This window comes from Vigna unguiculata, chromosome 10 (assembly GCF_004118075.2).
Source record: "Vigna unguiculata cultivar IT97K-499-35 chromosome 10, ASM411807v1, whole genome shotgun sequence".
Lineage (NCBI taxonomy): Eukaryota > Viridiplantae > Streptophyta > Magnoliopsida > Fabales > Fabaceae > Vigna > Vigna unguiculata.
This window is the reverse complement of record NC_040288.1, coordinates 32,765,507-32,785,528: the sequence shown is the minus strand read 5'-3', so window position 1 is coordinate 32,785,528 and position 20,022 is coordinate 32,765,507. Positions and strand designations below refer to the sequence as shown.

The 20,022-nt window shown below is 31.0% G+C and overlaps 1 protein-coding gene across 3 annotated transcripts; it reads left to right on the top strand.

The window, feature by feature from the left end:
* Positions 1-1,252: 1,252 nt before the first annotated feature.
* LOC114167045 lies at positions 1,253-19,355 on the top strand. Of its 3 annotated transcripts, none has more exons than XM_028051966.1 (14): positions 1,253-1,335; positions 2,304-2,387; positions 7,390-10,436; positions 10,596-10,856; positions 11,108-11,803; positions 11,967-12,785; positions 13,070-13,756; positions 13,880-14,740; positions 14,895-15,566; positions 15,673-16,518; positions 16,640-17,344; positions 17,445-18,355; positions 18,587-18,634; positions 18,886-19,355. In XM_028051966.1, the coding sequence occupies exons 3-12, from the start codon at positions 7,413-7,415 to the stop codon at positions 18,324-18,326; spliced, it is 9,453 nt and encodes a 3,150-aa protein (XP_027907767.1). In that variant the 5' UTR covers positions 1,253-1,335; positions 2,304-2,387; positions 7,390-7,412; the 3' UTR covers positions 18,327-18,355; positions 18,587-18,634; positions 18,886-19,355. The 3 variants fall into 3 exon arrangements, with proteins under 3 accessions (XP_027907767.1, XP_027907765.1, XP_027907766.1); XM_028051964.1 differs by having other exon boundaries at positions 18,587-18,703; XM_028051965.1 differs by lacking the exon at positions 2,304-2,387 and having other exon boundaries at positions 1,272-1,335; positions 18,587-18,703.
* The last annotated feature ends 667 nt before the right edge of the window (positions 19,356-20,022 follow it).

Genomic DNA, 20,022 nt, shown 5'->3' with positions numbered 1-20,022 from the left:
TTTTCTTCATACCTATAGATCAGAGAACACTCTTATGGAAAAAGCAGCGGAACATCCATCGTCTAAAATAGGAATAAGCCACATTTTTTTAATGTTGGTTATATATTGAGTTTTATTTCTCATACACCTAAAGAGCATAACAAAAATGTTGTCTATTTGTTGTAAGAAATGAGTTGGAAAATGTAAATAGCTATAGGCAACAATTGTTAAAATGTGAATAGTTTAAATCACATTTTTAAAATTATGATAATTTAACTTTAAATATTTTTAAATTACCATCATGTGACCTAATAATAATTAAATTGTTATAAAGTGCATCAATTATCTCATGGCGGAGGAGAGGTACTCAAAGGCATAATCGAATTATGACACTTTGGTTGTTACAATCTTAAGTAGAAAGTGTTACATTCTAACTATCAACTATAGTTGTTGGTTTAGTGGTACGCGCTTAATTCAACAATTGATATTAGAGTTAAGGTGATGAGTTTGTTTGATTTAGTCCTTTTTAATCCTAATTTTATATATGTGGGAGTTCATTGTATGTAGAAAGGTAGAAAGGAATGTGGATCTTTATTTTTGTAAAAATTGACATCTTTTTTATGTATTGATGTTGGGAATAGTCCAAGTGTGAGTCAAAGTCCCACATTGAATAGAAAAGACAAAGTTAAACACTATATAAGAATAAAGACCCATAACAACATTGCCTTAAGGTTTTGGTGTAAAAGTGGTGTCTAAGGTCTTATATGTGGAAAACTAATGTTATATAACCATATAAAACCACAATCTCTCAATAACCATGACTATAAGATGCCATATATGAAAAAATATATACATAATAAGAAATAAAAACACTCTCTTGTCAGTTTTGCTGATTTTATTACTCTTTTTACTGATTTTAACACCTTTCCTCTTGGTATGGTATTTGTTTTCACGTGGAATACAGTCTCATCTAAAGAAAAAATATTCTAAGAGGGCTTCGAAAGTCAACCACTCAAAGAACAAATAACCTAAAAGATAATATATAAGTAATGTTTATTATACACCAAAACTCCATTTCACACCTAGAATTTTAGAATTCCAATACATAATAAGTAAATGTATAACAACCAAAACAATGATTATAAAAGTCAAATTCAACGCATTTGGAGGGTGCTACCAGGCTGTAACGTAACATCAACACAGGTTGTATTTGGTATACATTAATTAAAAGCAGATATTTCCTTTGAGTGAGTTCTCACAACTTCCTTTTCATTCTGATCTCAATGCTTTGAAGTGATTGGAGGAAGCTACCATTCTTTCTCTGTGTTCTTCATCACACTTTCTGATTGTTGTCAGGTACACACTATATTTCTCCTTCTTATTTCAAGTTTAGGTTTGTTCCATCCATGGAATAATGCATATTTACTTTATCTATAATCTAAATCCTCTTACAATCTTAAACTCCCTTCCTCTCTTACTTTGCTGCTACTTAAAATTTTCACAGTTCAATTTATCAATCTTGAAAGTTCACCAAAAAAAAAAGTTTTTCTAATTTCATTACTGCTGCTATTAGAAAAAGCGTCTTCGCATTATATGAATGAAACTAAATATATACCGGACGATATAACATGGAATCAATGTTATACAGTGAAAGTAATTTAGAAATTTATTTCTAGATGTTTTTTTTTTCTTTTCGATAATAACTAATAACAAAATTAAAGAATGAAATATATTAGCAATATTTCAACCTGCCTACACAACATGTCATAAAATAAATATATATGTAGAAGATTTTGATACTAGATCCCGACTCCTTATCACTAATATTACAGAAATAAAATTATCTCCGCGTAATAAATTCTTTATTATATATGATAAATTTATAATTTCTTTAAACCCAAAACATTACAAACAGGATATGTTTTTACTTCCTTGACTCCCACTGAAATTGAAATTAATATAAAGTTTTTTTAACCAAATTTTGTTAAGTTTATGATGTTTTAAATGCGTTTCATAATAATATTTGAGTTATTTATACTGTTTGACACATTTTGGCATAAATGTTAGCTAAAAAATGTGTTCGAAACACGTTCAAAATATCAAATAAATTTAATAAAATTTGATTAAAAAGATTAGATTTATGTATTTCTAGAGATGAAGGACTAAATTGGTCTAAAATTTCAAAAATGAACTAATTTTAATTTTTGCTCAAAGTTAAGAGATAAAAAATATATTATATTATCCAAAATATATATTGAAGTGGAATAAAAATTTATATAATAATTGAGTGGAATAATTTCATTGAATCATATTTTATATCACAGATTTGTCTTGTCAAATGAAGTAATATCACCTTATTGAAGTTATTTTTAAGCACGAGACGCTGTGGATCATCTCTAATGTAAATGGTAATGTATTTTTGTTCGTTTATATCATTAAATTCATTTAAGTATTTGTTGGTCAATCATAAGTAGTAAAGAGATTTTATATAAACTATTAATTTTGGTTCCGCATGATTTCCAACTCTAATATTTTTCTTGTACAATTTTAGAGCATATGTAAGTAGTATATTTTCTTAATAGTATCTATATGCATGATTTTTTATTTTAATTTTGAAATTTGTGTAAGAATCCTACAAAATCTACATACTAATTTAAAATATTTTCTCCGTGATCCTATGTAGTACCTACGTAATTTTTTTGAAGCAATATAATTTATTATACAAAGCAGTGATATTGCATAAACAATTTCACGCCAAGTGGTACGAAATTTTACTGTAAACTTTGTTTTTTCTTAAAGTCAACTTTCATAATAATAGGAACTCCATGTGACCTAAACAAGTTGTATATATTAAATCATTTTATCTTTTAAATTCTCTCAAGCATATATTTTAAGTAACACGGCACATAAAAGTAATGTCACGTTATGTGATGAGATCTATCAGACATTGTTTAGATATAAACAATATTTCTGAACAATTAATTACGCTGAAGATGACTTTTAGTCTTTATATTGTAAAAAATATATAACTTTAGTTTAGCTTTTAATTTGTTATACATTTATTTGCTCCCAACATCATTTGAATACATATGTTAGGTTGGATTTAAGGTTCAATTAAAGAAACATATAGATGCAAACTAAATTTCTAAATTTTTTAAAATGGGGATTTGAAATCACGAATAAAGTATGAATTCTCGAAACAAATTTAACCCAAATAGAAATAAATAGTGGAAATAGATCTAAGATAATTAATACGACTCTCAACATAAAAAAACTTAAGATTTTATTTTTTTGAGTCGTGTTTTTCTTATATATTATTATATAATAAGACATACTTGTCTCATTTATTTATTTCAACACATTTTCTACTATTCCTAATTGTGGTTCACACCTATATGTGTCTGTGTCGAATACAAAGGCGGATCTTGGTATGGACTAAGAATCATGTCCCCCATTTTTTATTTTTATATTTATGTAATTTAGTATATAATTTTAAATATATTTTTTCAAAATTTAATATTTTTAATATATTTTATATATTTGATATTCTAATAAATTTTTATACATTTATATCTGAGGAAAAGTTGTTTTTTTTTTGTCCACTTTTATTTTACAATTTTACCTTTTAAATATTTTAAAATAAAAATAAATTTAAGTAATTATTTGTTTTATTTAATTATTTAATTATTTTTTAAAATTAATTATAGTAAAATAAACTTTATTTATACTTAATTTTATAACTCTAATAATAACAATAATTATAATTTTATTATTTTTTATTATCATAACAAAAAGTAAATACAATGTTTTTACTAATTTATATAAAAAATTTGGAATTACTCTTTTGGTTTCTATTCTCGTTCAAAAATATCAAGTTGGTCCTCTAATTTTTATAATTTTAATTTGGTCTCGATTTTTTAAGTAGGATGCAATTTTGTTATTTTTTCGTTAAATTTCTTGAATTGGACTAAGGTTTTTTCATCAAAATTGAAGTTGTGAATAATGATAGTTTGCTTTGTTGGTATAATTGACCTAATCCTAGTTTCAATTTTGATGAAAAATTATTGTTCCGCTTCAAAAAATTTAACGACGAAAATCAAATTGCATCAATTTTAAAAAAAATCGAGATCAAATTAAGACTAAAAAACACTAGAAGACCAACTTGACATTTTTGGACAAAATAATAGACCAAAAAAATAATTCAATCAAAATTTTGACATCCCAAAATATTGACTAAAGATTCGTCACGGGTCGAACATAGACAAACCCGGTATAACATGGAGAAGCAAATCTAACAACCAAATTTATGACACTTAAAACATTCTACCTCGTATTTGTTAAGTTGCACAAAGGATATTTCACTTGACATTTGCTAGTGCAAAGAAAGTCCCATAGAGAACCTTGCTCTTGATTCTACTAATAGGAATTTTATTTTATTTTTCTATATTTTTATTGAGAATGATATAGTCTCTTAGACAAATTACGAAGGTGTAAATATTTCAATTTAGTGAACAAGAAATATAACACAAAAGAATCTAACTTGCATAATAGAACATTATTGTGCACTATAGGCTGGGTCAACGGGTCAACCATCAGCCCGTGTTAAAAGGAATGGGTTGGGTTGAAGATTTCAACTCGTCAGCTCGTTCTGGTCCGTCTCGTCTAGTCTATCAACTTGACAGGCCAAAGTACGGGTCAATTCGTCTTGGCTCGTTGGTCCGTTTTGAAAAAATAAAATAAAATAAAAGTAATTAAAAAGATTAATTTTTTATATTATATATTTTAAATGTATAAATATATAATAGTATTGTAATTTAAATCATTAACCCCTACAAATTAAGTTTGAATTATTAGTTATAATTGAATAATTTAATATGTAAATGTAATAATTATTTTAACTTATCTAATTAAAAATATTAATTAATCAATTAAAAGTTTAAAAAATATTTTATTTGATTAAATATAACTTTAATAATATTTTATATGTATATATAAACAAATTTGAAAAATTTGAAAACAAATTAAAAAAAATTTAGAAAATTAAAAAAAAAGAAAAAAAACTGGACGGAACAGCCTTGCCCGACCTATTAGTCCGTCCTAGAACGGGTTGTAATTATTGATCAATTTTTGTTTGACGAGCCAGTCCGGTCCGACCCGTTAACGGGCCAAGCTGGCATGTTTTGACCAACCCTAGTGCACTATAATAACCTCCTAATTTCTAACACCAATACCTATCCCTGGGTGATACATATCCTGGTTTTAAATTAGTAAAATATGTTTTATTTATTAGATAATTTAAAAAACTTATATTAACTTATATTTCTCCTATGTCTCCTTATCTATCTTGACATTCATCCCGTCATTGTTTTAAATTATTAACTCACCTTTAATTTATTAGCTAATTTTAAAAACTTGTATTAAGTTCTCTTTGATGTTTAATTTGTAACTTATTTATATCACACAAATTTGATCATTTGTTTACTTTTTTCTCATTATTATTTGAGTTTTATTTTATTGTCATTTGATATTCTTATTTGATATTTATATCATTATAATTTGTTTCTTGATAATTTGATAATAGAGAAAAGATAAATACTACTTTATAATATCATATTTTATTTGTTGTGACTTAATTTTTGTAAAAAAGTTAACTAATATAATATTTGAAAGAATAGAGAAGTGGGTATGAATGCACTATGGGTAACCCATTTTTTCATTGAAGATGAGGACGTTAGAACAATTTGTTTTTTTTTATACTTGATAATTATTGAAATGGGTAATTCTTAGAAAAGTTACCAATATGGAAAAGTCATATCAGACTTATTATACAATTTAAAAGAATAAGTCTTATGTCACAAGTACGACTTTATTAAGAATAAATAAATTGTACAAAGCAAATACGGTTTCAGTCTGATGTTGATATTAATAGGGTGGAGTATTTTATTTTTTATTAAAAAAAAAGAGTTGTATGTGAATTGGACGATTTGGGCCAATAAGTTGTAGTTCTCATCGACCACTTCTTTTAACATATTAATTGTAGTTTCGTTATATGATTCTTTTGGAATGAAGTCTATAACTCGATGTTTTCTATTTTTTATTTTTTAGTTAAAATAATAGATTTAGTTTTATTATGACTGATGCCTAATATTTTATATTTAATAAGTTGTATTAAAATAATATAAAATAAATATTGGAGATATATCATTAAAAAAATTAAAGAAAGAAGAAAAAAATATTATTGGAGAAAAAAAAATATTACAAGAGAAAATGATAAAATATATCGTAAATGATCATATTATTTTAAAAGAGCAGTCGAATAATATGATCATTTATAATATATTTTATCATTTTTCTTAATAATATTTCTTTTTTCTCACTAATATTATTTTTTTTTCTTTTTTACAATTTTTAATAATATGTCTTCCATTATTTATTTTATATTATTTTAATATAATTTATTAAATATAAAAAAACAATAGGCATCGTCATAATAAAACTAAATCTATAATTTTAACTAAAAAATAGAAAATAGAAGATATTAAAGTCATAGACTTCATTCTAAAAGACTTGTACACAATAATCTCGATTTATATGTTCAAGAAGTTGCAAATGAAAAATATGACTTACTATCCTAAGTCGCTATATTAACATGTGACTTTGTTTTTTCAATAAAAATTAAAATACTCCGCTTTATTAATATTAATATCAAGCTGAAGTCATATTTGTCGTGTACGACTTGTTTATTCTTATTAAAGTTCGTGGCATACGACGTTTTTGAAATTGTATAAGTCTGATAAAACTTTCCCATATTGGTATTTTCTTTTAAAAATTGTCTATTTCAGTAATTATCAAGTATAATTATACCATAAACGTAAAAAAACCGAAAAATTTCATACCTATCAAGTATAATGATGTGTATGAGAATGAATTTTGACAAAAAGATGAGTATGAGACGATCAAACTCGTATTTGTCCCGCCTTATTACCATCTCATGATTTGTCCCGCCTTATTACCATCTCATGATGAGATAGTCAAACCTACGCATATCCCGCCTTACATCTGTGTTATTTTTTTTTGTTGTAATAAAAAAATTATAATTAAGAAATTTATTATTATTATTATTATTAAAATAAAAAATATATTAAATTTATAAAATCTATATACATAAAAATAATTATATTATATTATATTAATTATGATAATATTTATAATTTTTCTAATATTTATGGTGAATAGTAATTATAAATTACTAACTTAATATAATTAATTATGTTTATAAAAATGATAAAAGAACATGAACATAAACTAGTATTTATGAAACACAATATTTCATCTAATTATTGATTAGTTACCTTCAACTATACTCTCTCATAAATAGTATTAGTCTGTGATTTACTTGTACGCATGCAGAAAAGATGTAGTTGAGATGTAGCATGGCTGCTCTAATAACATGTTATCATTTCTTGACATCGTCACCTCGAGCAAAGGCGTGGCTAAAGAAGCAATTGATTCAACTGGACTTGTACGAGGCAAGAGTTGATCAAGTAAAAGATGTTGTGGAGAAGCTCAAGAAGAAGAGAGATTCTATTCAACATACAGTTGACGAGGAAGAACGTCGACATGGAAGAAAAATTCACGTTGAAGTTAAAGAATGGATGGAGAGTGTGGATAAACTCATTCGCGCATATAAGGATTTCGACGATGATGAAATATGCCATAAACGTGCGGTGTTTGAGTTTTTCGACAGTGGTTACCTTCCCAGGCCAGGGATAAGGTATCGTCGAAGTATAAAAGCAAAAGATATCACAAAGCAGGCAAATGGGTTACTGCAAAATGCAAAGTTTGACATTTTATCTTATTGGTCTGGCCCACCCTCCATGGCTGCCTTTTTTTCCAACCTTGGTTATGAAAGCTATACATCAAGAAATGACACTGTGAAAAAGATTACTGATGAATTTCAAAAGCCAGGTGTTAGAATGATCGGTCTTCATGGGTTGAGTGGCGTTGGCAAGACATCTTTAGTGAAAGAGGTTGTGAAGAAAGCCTTGAAAGATAAGATGTTCGAAGTGGTGACCATGGCAAGTGTGACAAAAAACCCTGATGTAAGAAAAATCCAAGGACAAATTGCTGATATGTTGGGATTTGTATTGGAGGAGGAAAGTGACATTGCAAGAGCTGCTAGGATACATAAAATATTGAATAATGAGAATAAGAGCACGCTCATAATCCTAGACGATCTTTGGGAAGAAGTGAACTTTAACCTGCTAGGGATTCCATGTGAATTAGAGAAAGAAGATGGCGTAACAAATGTCCAAGGAAAATCCCTTGATGTTGATAGCTTGAAGAATGTTAGTGATGGAAAATCCCCTGATGTTGATATCTTGATGAATGTTGATGGTTCTAAGAATATAAATAAAGGAAAATCCCCTGTTGATGCTTCTGATCGAGTGAAAGCGGAAAATTTTGTTCCTCAATACAAAGGGTGCAAGATTTTGATGATTTCTGAAATCAAACAAGTGTTGTTAACTCAAATGGAAGGGAAAGAAGAGAGTATTTTCCCCGTGGATGTCTTAAAGGAGGAGGAAGCAGAGATGTTGTTCAAGAAAAAGGCAGGAATAAGTGATAAGAATTCTGAATATGACAAATTAGCAGCTCAAATTGCCAGCAAGTGTAAAGGGTTGCCAATGACTATAGTTACTACTGCAAGGGCATTGAAAAATAAGAGCCTTTCTGTATGGGATCAAACTAATCGAAAACTTGAATCTCAAAACTTAACTGGAGTACCTGAATTTTCTACGAAGTTGAGTTATGAACTTTTAGAAGATGAGGAACTTAAGTACACATTCTTGCTTTGTGCTCGCATGGGTCATGACGCATTGATTATGGACTTGGTGAAATATTGTATTGGTTTTGGTTTTCTTCAGGGAATCAACACAGCAAGGCAAACCAGAGACAAATTATTTATGCTGGTTGCAAAGTTAAAAGAGGCAGGTTTGTTGTCTGACAGTTATTCAAGTGACCATTTTACAATGCCAGATACTGTTCGCAGAGCAGCTTTGTCCATAGCATATAAAGAAAATCAATTGTTTACAATGACAAATGGAAGGCTAGATGAATGGCCAGATAAACTTCAAAGGTATGCTGCAATTTCCTTACATCATTGTGATTTCATTGAAGATTTTCCTGGGAAGTTAAATTACCCAAGACTTAGAGTCCTTGAAATAGTTAATAATATTCCACGTCCGAAAATACCCAAAAACTTCTTCAAAGGAGTGAAAGAACTTAGAGTGTTGATATTGACCGGTATTGATCTCCCCCTCATTGATTCATCAGTTTCATCCTTGTATAAACTTAGAATGCTTTGTTTGGAGCAATGTTCCATGCTAGATGAGGAATTATCCATCATAGGAGTGCTGAAAAGGTTAAGAGTTCTTAGTCTTTCAGGATCTGATATTAAAAGTTTGCCAAATGAGTTGAATGAGTTAAAAATGCTACAAATTTTTGACATAAGCAATTGCCCTAAACTTAAAAAAATTCCACATGGTGTCATATCTAGCATGGTAAGTCTGGAGGAGTTGTATATGAGAAATACCTTGATTCAATGGGAGGATGAAGAACAAACACGTCAAAGTAAAATAGCTCTTCTTTCTGATTTGAATCATTTGAATCAATTGACAACTCTAGACATACAAATCCCAAATGTTTCCTATTTGCCAAAGAATTTGTATTTTGACAAGTTAGATAGTTACAAGATTGTTATTGGAGATTTGAGTTCATTTTTAGAGACTGGTTTCCAAATGCCAGAGAAATATGAAACATTGAAATTTTTGGCTGTACAATTGGAAAATGGATCTGACATTCATTCTCTAATGGGGATCAAAATGTTGTTTGAAGGAGTTGAAAATTTGTTTCTAGAACTTAATACTGTCCATGAAAAGCACAACAGTGTCCATGAAGCTCATAATATTGTCCACGACCTCTTTTATAGATTGAATTTGAAAGGATTTCCATATCTCAAACATTTGTGGATTGTAAATAATTCTACCATTCAATCTCTCATCCATCCAAAGGACAGGCAATACCCTGAGAAAGCTTTTCCAAAATTGGAGTCACTAAGTCTCTATAATCTCAAGATGGATGAAATATGCTCATGTAAACTTTCAGAACCCTCCTTTGGTAAACTGAAAGTCATTAAGATTAATCTCTGTGGTGAATTGAAGAATGTATTCTCAATCTCCATGGTTGGGCTTTTAAAAGTTCTTGAAACAATTGAAGTTTCCGAATGTAGCTCTTTGAAGGAAGTTATCTATGTGGGACCACCTATCAACCCTGAAAAAACTGTGATTCCTATGCTTCCTGAATTACGCTATTTGAAGTTGCATTCTTTGTCTAAATTCATTGGGTTTGATGCCACTCCTTATATAGAAGGAGAGGAAAGAAAACTTTTCCACGAAAAGGTGCGTTTAAAATTATCCTTTAAATTTCTTAATCTTTTAGAACTAAAATTTCTTTTTTCACATTTTTGTTCTGTTCAACTAAAAAAAGGAAAGTGTTTGTAAGGAGTTAAACTTTAAAATCAACTCCTTAGTTTTTTAAAATCATGTGTCTCTTTGCAGGTTGGAGTTTCAAAATTACAGAGACTAGAGTTGTCCTCGATCCAAATTGATGTAATATGGAGTGTCAGGAGCCAATCTTCAGAAATATTATCTTTTGAAAATTTGACACATTTGGACGTGAATGGTTGTTGGAAACTAAAATCTTTGATGTCATTTACAATGGCCAATTGTCTGGTGAATCTTCAAAGCCTTTATGTAAGTGACTGTAAAAAGATGAGTTGTATCTTCCTACCTAAACAAGATACAGAGAAGGATATTATGGTAAGAAAATCGGTCTGGTTAGATTCAATGCTACAATTTGAAATTGCACACCCACAATCGATGTTTCAAATAGTACAATAACTGATGTTGATTGTTTATAGATCTATAATGTTATATTAGTCCATTTCAAATTTTAAGAGTTTTTAATGTTTGTTATAATCAAAGTACTTGTTGCTTTTTCTTTTTGTTGATTTGGTTTCTCTATTTTATAAATAATTTGACTAACTTATGACTGTTGTGTACCAAAACAGGGTAGCATCTTTCCAAAATTGAAGAATATGAAACTTTCCAACATGATTAGTCTGAGTAAGATATGGTATCCCAAACTCCCTTCAGACTCCTTTTACACACTAGAAACTCTAATTATCGAGGAGTGTCACAAACTTGAAAATGCAGTGGAAAGAATATTTGGGAGTCTATGCAACTTGAGAGTTACAAATTGCAGGTCCATGGAAGCCATATTTAATATATGTGAGCAAGTCGGGGATGTAGCTAATAACTTGCAAGATGTTCATTTAGAAACACTCCCAAAATTGGAGATTGTATGGAGAATTAATAATAAAGACCTCGTAGGGATTCCCAAGTTTAACAATCTAAAGAGGATCTTGGTTCAAGATTGTGAGAGCTTGGAATATATATTTCCATTTTATGTAGCCAAGAATCTTGATAATCTTGAATCTCTTGTGGTTTGTGATTGCTGTGGACTGAATGAAATTGTTGCCAAAAGGGAAGTTACCAACACGGATAGAGAAAAATTTAACTTTCCTAAACTAAGCACCATCAAATTTTCAGACCTGCCAAAACTTACGAGTTTTTACCCAACGGCTTATGATTTATCCTGTCCATTGAATGAGTTGTCTATTAAATTTTGTAACAATCTGGAACCATTCAACAACGGAACCGAGCATGCACAAAGAAATCCTGTACATGCGTTCTTTCCTGAAAAGGTACTAGTATTGCGCCCTTTAATTATTTATCATCACTTTCTAATTCTTGTAAAATTAAATAGAAAATTATAAAAATGGAAACAAATTCTTCCACTTTTATTTAAATATCTGTACATTTATATGAATATAATCATATTTTTCTTTATGTGTTTGTCAATTATAGGTTATCAATAACTTGAAGTCCATGCAAATTGAGTTCTGGCATGCAAAGTCACCAAGAAGTTATATGGGTAAAGGGAACCATCGAAGGGATAACTTAGAAGAGCTTTCCTTATCTAGATTAATGAATACTGAGATTTTATACTCTTTCCTACATAGAAATCCTAATTTGAAGAGCCTATCACTGAATAATTGTTACTTTGAAAATATATTGCCTCTAAAGGAAGATACTGAAATTGAAAACTTGGGAGTAGTTCCAAATCTGAAAAGCTTGATGTTGATAGACTTGCTGAATCTCAAAGAGATAAGCTTTGAACCCGCCATAATTCTTGAAAGGTTAGAGTTCTTGATTTTGAAGAACTGTTGTAATATGATTACAATAGCACCTTCCTCTGTATCTTTTACTCGCTTGAAAAATCTAGAAGTGGTCAAGTGTGATCGATTACAAAGTCTAATGTCAGCATCTACTGCAAAAAGTTTGGTTCAGCTCAACACCATGAAAGTAGTAAAATGTGAATCCCTGATGGAAATAGTAAGAAAGGATGGACAAAAATCTGACAGAGTTGTTTTTCAACAATTGAAAGCCCTAGAGCTTGTTTCACTTAAGAACCTCAAGAGTTTTTGTGTCTCTGATTGTGACTTTGAATTTCCATCTTTGGAGAAATTGGTTGTGAGCGCATGTTATAATATGGATAAATTTTCAGAAACAGTCACCAGCTCACCAATTTTACAAAATGTACATGTTGTACATGGAAAAGAGAACAAACGATTCTGCTGGGAAGGAGATATAAATGCTACAATACAAAAAATGTTCGAGGAAATGGTATGTAATTATGTATGTTTTCTTGATTAAATTTTTCTTTTCTATTTTGTTATTTTTAAAAGTTAACTTCAAACCATGAAATTACTTAAAAAATTGTGTGAATTTGTGGGTAATACAAAACAAGTCAAAGAATTATGTTTTTGGCTTCAGTTATCATTTTAAAGAACCGAAATATGAAAAACGCTACCCAATTATTATCTAACCAAAATGTACAAGAAAAATCAATAACAAGTTGTCTTTGAGTGAGTCATTACACAATGAACTTACACAATATATATTCACAGAAATTTTTTGAAGGCATGGAGGAGATAAGCCTTTCGGAACATCAAGAACTACACGAAACTTGGCAACGAGGAGCTGGTCTGCAAAAGAAAAATAGCTGGTTTTATAGTTTGAAAATTTTGAAGCTTGAGAACTGTGTAATTCAACCATGTGCAATTCCATCTAATATTCTTCCTTATTTGATGAGCTTAAAAGAACTGCAAGTACGAGGTTGCAACAATGTAGAGGTAATTTTTGAGATGAATGCTGAAGAGAGTACTGCATCAGCAATCCACTTGCAAAAATTGACTTTAGAAAAGTTACCACACCTTAAGGATGTGTGGGAAAGAAATGATAAAGGAACCAAGAGCTTTCAAAATCTGAAGCTAGTCAATGTCAGTGAATGTAGAGACCTGCAAACTGTGTTTCCTTTTACCTTGGCAAAAAGTCTTAAGAAGCTTGACGAACTTAAAATAATGCATTGCCATGGATTGCATGAAATTGTTAGAAAGGAAGAGGACACAACAGCTGTGTTTGTGTTCCCTTGCTTAACTACACTGAAACTTGCTGATCTGCCAGAGCTCCTTTACTTTTACCCAGAATCATTTACTTTGGAATGCTCTACGTTAAAGGAACTAGTCGTGTGGAAGTGTCCAAAGATGGAGCTATTTGGAAGTGCTAACAGACAATCCATTTTCTTTGATCTGAAGGTAATTAAGTAACATGCAATGAACACTTTTATTTTATCCGTCTCTCTCTCTCTATGTATATATTTTAAGTTTCACCTTTTAATACTCTCAGTCCTTGCTTTTTATTTGATTTTCTTTCACTAGGACATTAGCAACCTTGAAGTATTGATACTTGGCTGGGAACACACATTGGCGTTAAGGACAATACTGGGAGAACCTATGGACAACCTCAAATATTTAAATGATATTCAGCTTGTATTTATTATTGATGAGAACGAAAGACCTGATTTGCCCATTCAAATACTCCAGAAGATGCCCAATTTAACAAAATTGAGTATACACCATTGCAGTTGGCTCGAGGTATTTCAAACTCAAATCCCAGAAATTGTTGAGAAAAGGGTGCTTACACACTTGAAATCATTGAGACTGAATGGTGTGTCGAAACTCCAGTCCATTGGGTCAGAGGACTCACCATGGTTAAACCTGCTTTGTGACAGTGAAAAGCTCCAACATTTAGAGGTTGTCAATTGTCCTGATTTGAAATCACTAGTGCATTCTACTCCTTCACCTTCAGTGTCTTTTAAGCATGTGAAAGAAATGTACATAACCAATTGTCAAGATATGAAGTATTTATTCACATTACCAGCAGTGAATAACTTAGAGAGCCTTGAGTATATAGAAGTCAATAACTGTGAATCAATGGAAGCAATAGTCTTGAAAGTTGAGGATGACATTTCAAAAGAGATCCAATTACAGCGGTTAAAACACATCGATCTAAATCATTTATCAAGCTTGAAATGCTTTTATTCAGGTGATGCCACTTTGCAGTTGCCCTCCTTGATCCAAGTGGACATATGGATGTGCCCCAAGATGGAGTTTTTCTCTAGAGGACGCATACAGCTGAATTCTTCATTTAGAGGAATTGAAGCTTTAAACGTCTCAAGGGATGAATTGGTCTTCTACCTTGATCTTAACTCTTCGGTAAAAAAGGTGTTCCTGCAACAGGTAATTCTGAATCAATTAATTATGACTCTAGTTTGAGTGAATTTAAAGAATATAAGACAAGAACCATTGTAGATTTGTAGTGTTGTTTTATAGGTAAACAAAGCCGAGCAGGAAATGGATATATCTGATGATAAAAGTATTGTAATATTTACAGGAGTTTTTTCAAGCCCTGGACCCGGTTTGTAAACTTGGTCTGGAAAACAAATGGTGGGCCAATATGGAAACTTTGAAGCTGCAAAACTGCACTCTATCATATGCAATTCCATCTTACATTCTTGCTCTTTTAAAGAACTTAAAGGAGCTAGAAGTACGAGAAAGCAACCAAGTAAAGGCAATTTTTGATATAAATGACGACACTGAGATTAACGAAACAGAATCCCAATTGAAGATATTGACATTAATTGGCCTATCAGAGCTGACACATGTGTGGGAAAAGGACACTCACAGAATTCTCATCTTTCGCAATCTACAACAGGTTGTTGTTAGTAATTGTGCAAAGCTGCAAATTTTATTTCCTACTTACCTGGCAAAAAGTCTCAAGGATCTTAATAAGCTTAAAATAAATAACTGTAAAAATTTGCAAGACTTAGTTGAACAGGAAGAAACAACATGTGTTACAGAAAAGTTTGTGTTCCCTTGTCTAGAGGATTTGGAACTCCGTAACTTGCCCCGGGTCACTTGTCCTAAAATGTTCACTCTGGAATTCCCCTCCGTAAAATTCTTAGATGTGAGGAGTTGTGATGGTTTAGGGTTATTTAAAAGTGTATATGATCCCATGGGTGAGGGTACTTCAAGCAGCAGACTTCCTCTTATATCAGATCCAAAGGTAAGTGAAGCATCAGAGAATCTGCAATTACAACTTTTTTATCCTTTCACCTTTTATCTAATTCACATGTCTTTCGATCTGATTCGTTTTTGGCTCTAATTGTTAGGTCATTTCCAACCTGGAGAAACTGACTCTTGAGTGGAAACAAATTTTGCCATTAAGCTTATGGCTTAAGTCACAACAATCTACAGAAGGCCTCCCAAATTTAAACAGCATTTACGTGTCTTTCTTTGGCGCCAAGGAGAATGAAATACCCATGTTGCCCATTGAAATACTCAAGGCTCCAAATTTAATAGAAATGAATGTAATGCATTGTGAAAGTCTCGAGAATTTCCTTGTTCAAAATGCTAAAATTGGCGAGGAGGAGATGTTAGGAAAGTTAACAATGTTGAGGCTATATGATGTGTCCACTACACAATTATTCGAGTTAGAGTACTCCTCAAGTTTAAACATCTTTGAGAGGCTCCACAGATTATTTGTTTCCCACTGTCCCCATTTGACAACATTAGGAGTACATTCTACTTCTATAGTGTCTTTCTATTGTTTGAAAGAACTGTTTATATACAAATGTCCAAACTTGAAGTACTTATTTACATCTTCAGCTGCCAAAATGTTAATGAACCTTGAGGAGATTAGTGTCATCGAATGTGAATCACTAACAAAAATAGTGGTTAAAGAGGGAGATGCAACTTCTGAAGCCATTAAATTTGAGCGACTCCACACCATTTATCTCAAATCCTTAACAAGTTTAGTATGCTTTTATTCCGGTAGTGAGACTCTGCAATTATCATCTTTGAAAATTGTGACAATATGGAGCTGCCCCAACATGGAGATTTTCTCCCAAGGAATCGAATCCCTTATGGGAATTACGTTATCCATAGACCTGGAACCAAATGATTTACCTCCTCCACAAGATCTAAACACCAGAATAAAAGGGATATCACAACGAAAGGTAAACATTTCAAGGATGTGTTTGGAATGATATTTATAATTTATTTAACCTTATCATATTCAATGCATATTCATAAGTAATTTATAAAATTTATAGAAGTAAACTTTTGTAATGTTTTCAGGAGTTTATTGAATCAGTGGACAAGGAGTGTTTTTCTGATTATCTTAAGCTACAAGAAGATCCACATTGTAACTTTCGCCTGCAAAACCGATGGTTGAGCGATTTGGTTAGTTTGAAGCTTCAGAACTGTACTTTGTCATGTGCAATTCCATCCCCTATTCTAGCTCTTCTAAAGAGCTTAGAAGAGTTGGAAGTACGGGATAGCACAACGGTAGAGGTAATTTTTTATATGAATGACAGTGACAGTATGGAAATAGCATCCCGGTTGAGGATTTTGACCTTAGAAGGGCTATCGAAGCTGACACGTGTTTGGGAAAACAAGAAAAATGGAGTTCTCATCTTTCCAAATCTGCAGCAGATTGTTGTTAGCAATTGTGAAAAATTGGAAACTCTATTTCCTGCTTCCATGGCAAAAAATCTGAAAAGTCTCAAAGGAATTAAAATAAATTTTTGTGATGAGTTACGAGAAATTGTAGAAAAAGAAGAAGACAGAGAAGAAAAGTTTGTGCTCCCTTGTTTAGAGAAGTTGGATCTTTCTTCGTTGTCAAAACTCACTTGCTTTTACCCTGAAACATTTGCTTTGGAATGCCCAGCCTTAAATGAATTATCTGTGTTTGATTGTAATGAATTGGAGTTGTTTCAATGTGCACATTCCACGGGTGAGGGTACTTCAGTTAACAGACGACCTCTGATCTCAAGTCTAGATGTAAGTGCGCAACAAAGAATCTACACTCTAAGTTGTTTCCCTTTTTTTGTCTAAGTCAGTTCTTAATTTCTATTGAATTTGATTTTGCTTTAATTGTTAGGTCATTTCAAACCTGAGAGAATTGAATCTCGATTGGAAACATATTCTGGCATTAAGATCAAGGTTTAGGTCTGAAAAATTTAAAGGGGTCTTCAAATTTGTAAACAAAATGTTACTGGACTTGGACGGTGATGTGGGTGAGATGCCTATAGTGCTCAATGAAATACTCCATAAAGCACCCAATTTAATAGCAATGATTATGGTTATGCAAAAATGCAATAATCCGGAGATTTTCCTTGCTCAAAACCCCAAAATTGGTGAGGATGGGATGCTCTTACAGTTAAGAAAATTGATACTAGTCGAAGTATCTGCTATCCGGTCCATCCAGTCAGAGAACTCATCGTGGTTAAACACAATCTGCGAGAAGGTTCACGAATTACATGTCTTTGAATGCCCTGATATTGAAACAATAGGAGTGCATTCTACTTCTACAATGTCTTTCTCTTTTCTGAAAAAAGTGTTTGCAAGCGACTGTCCCCAATTGCAGTATTTATTTACATCTTCAGTCGCCAAGAAGTTAGTGAACCTCAAAGAGATCATGGTCACAGAATGTAAATCTCTGAAAGAAATAGTGTCAAAAGAGGGAGATGAACATGAACAGAAAGGAGAAGGTGAAGATGAAGATGAAAATGAGATGATATTCTTGAAGCTTGAGATTTTGACTCTTATCTCATTAGGCAAATTTGAAATGTTTTACACGGGGAGTTCCACTTTGAATTTCCCATCCTTGAGAAGAGTGAGGGTTGACAAATGCTTCAGCACCAAAATTTTCCGTCGTCGTGATAAAGTGCCTCCGAAATTTAATGTAATGATAGATGAAATCCGTTGTAAAGGTGATACAAAAGCTCTGATCATGCAACAGTTTGAGGAGGAGGCATCCTGAGTTAGTATGGTGACAAATTCCCTTCACTTGTAAGTTAGTACATTATTTCATTATCTATTCCACTTAGAAATGGAATTGGCATATGCTGAACAACTTCTACTCACTAATTAGTGTGAAGGCCTTCATCATCTAATAACTTTTCTCTGTTTTTGCATTTTACATAAATGAAGAAATATGAAATGTTAAATCAAAATATATATTTTCCCTAATAAGTGTTGGTCATCACTAATCACGTCTTTTTTGTAAATAATTTGGTTCAGGAAATTGTGTCAGCTGAAAGAAACTTGCTGTCGTTGCATTTGCTTATGGTAGGTACCCTTGAAAACATGTTTTCTTCTTTTTATCAAGCACGCCAACAGAGAAGACATGGAATCTTAGTGAGTTTATTTTCCTTCTTACATTTATAAGTGTCCATCTTTGTAAAGCTTGGATCTTAAAATTAATGATAACATTACAAGTTTATTCTTAAAGATTGAAAGGAAAGGAAAGTTCAGACATGAATAGATTTAGATTGTTCCACTCTCTAACCATAGATCTTTAAAAAATACTGAAATTGCAGGAATCAGGGGACTCAAAGATGGAAAAGATAGCGACCTGACTACAACTATCAAAAAATAGAGGGCTTTTTCTTTGTGTTGAAGTGCATTGTTCATGAATAAAGTTTCCCTATATACCTACAGGAAACAGGAAACGTGAATGCTTCTCAACATATGTATATTTGTTTTTGAATAAGTGTTGTTCTTGTATTCATACAGGAGCTGATGCGTGTTGCTTTAGGAGGTTTGAATTGTTTTAAATTAAGTTCTTGAAGGGTTTTCCATGAATAAATTTGATATGAGTTTATCTGTAGAGAAAGATGCTCCACGGATAAGTTGGAAATTGAGCAATGCATCTCTAGACATGTTGGCTTTCTCTGCTACAAGGTGTTTCATGAACTATACTGCAATGTATGTGTGTGTATGTACTATATTTCTTAAGTTGTAAAATGAATGTCTTTTTTGAATAAAGTTGGCTGAGGCGTGTATTGTTTTTAAGTTATAAAAATATTTGTTCATATATGAAGTTATTACCTTATAGAAACTAAGTCTACTCCAAATGTTTTTCATTGTTTTTCATCAATTTTAGTTCTTATGATTAGAGTTAGATAATGAAACTATTAAGAATTCAAATGAGTTAAAAAAATTACATGAATAAAATAATTGAATAACATTTATAAAAAAATCTACGAACACTCAACTTTAAGCTTTAACTCGGGAGCAATTTCATGATCTATTGTACGATTGAATCATGACTCTTTGATGATAAATATCCTCAATATCTCCCATCTCTATGTTAATGTTCTTAAATTCCATTTTGCACTTTTATACATCACACTTTTTAGTGACTTATATCATCCATTTTAGCTGATATTTTTTATATAGGAAAAATGGTAGTTTAGATTTGAACTAATTTGGAACAACTAAGAAACATTGTTTTAATAGAAACGTCATTTTTAAGCAATTTTTCTGTGAAAAACATTTAGTCAAAAAAATTTGCTGAATTTCTAAAAAATATTTTGTAGAAGTTTTTATGATTTTTTCTTAAAAATATAATATGAAATAAATATTTGTAAGATTTTCTTGTAAACTAGTCTTAGACCCGTATTTATGTGCATTTGTTATGCACATATCATTGTTTTTTTTTTTAATTTGTGTTA

What these genes read in the sequence shown, in the direction of transcription:
- LOC114167045 (XM_028051966.1), top strand. Translation starts at nt 7,413, where the DNA reads ATGGCTGCTCTAATAACATGTTATCATTTCTTGACATCGTCACCTCGA. An exon ending in GAAAACTTTTCCACGAAAAG is followed by an intron (nt 10,437 to 10,595) that starts GTGCGTTTAAAA and finishes GTCTCTTTGCAG; the next exon opens with GTTGGAGTTTCAAAATTACA. An exon ending in ATGCGTTCTTTCCTGAAAAG is followed by an intron (nt 11,804 to 11,966) that starts GTACTAGTATTG and finishes TGTCAATTATAG; the next exon opens with GTTATCAATAACTTGAAGTC.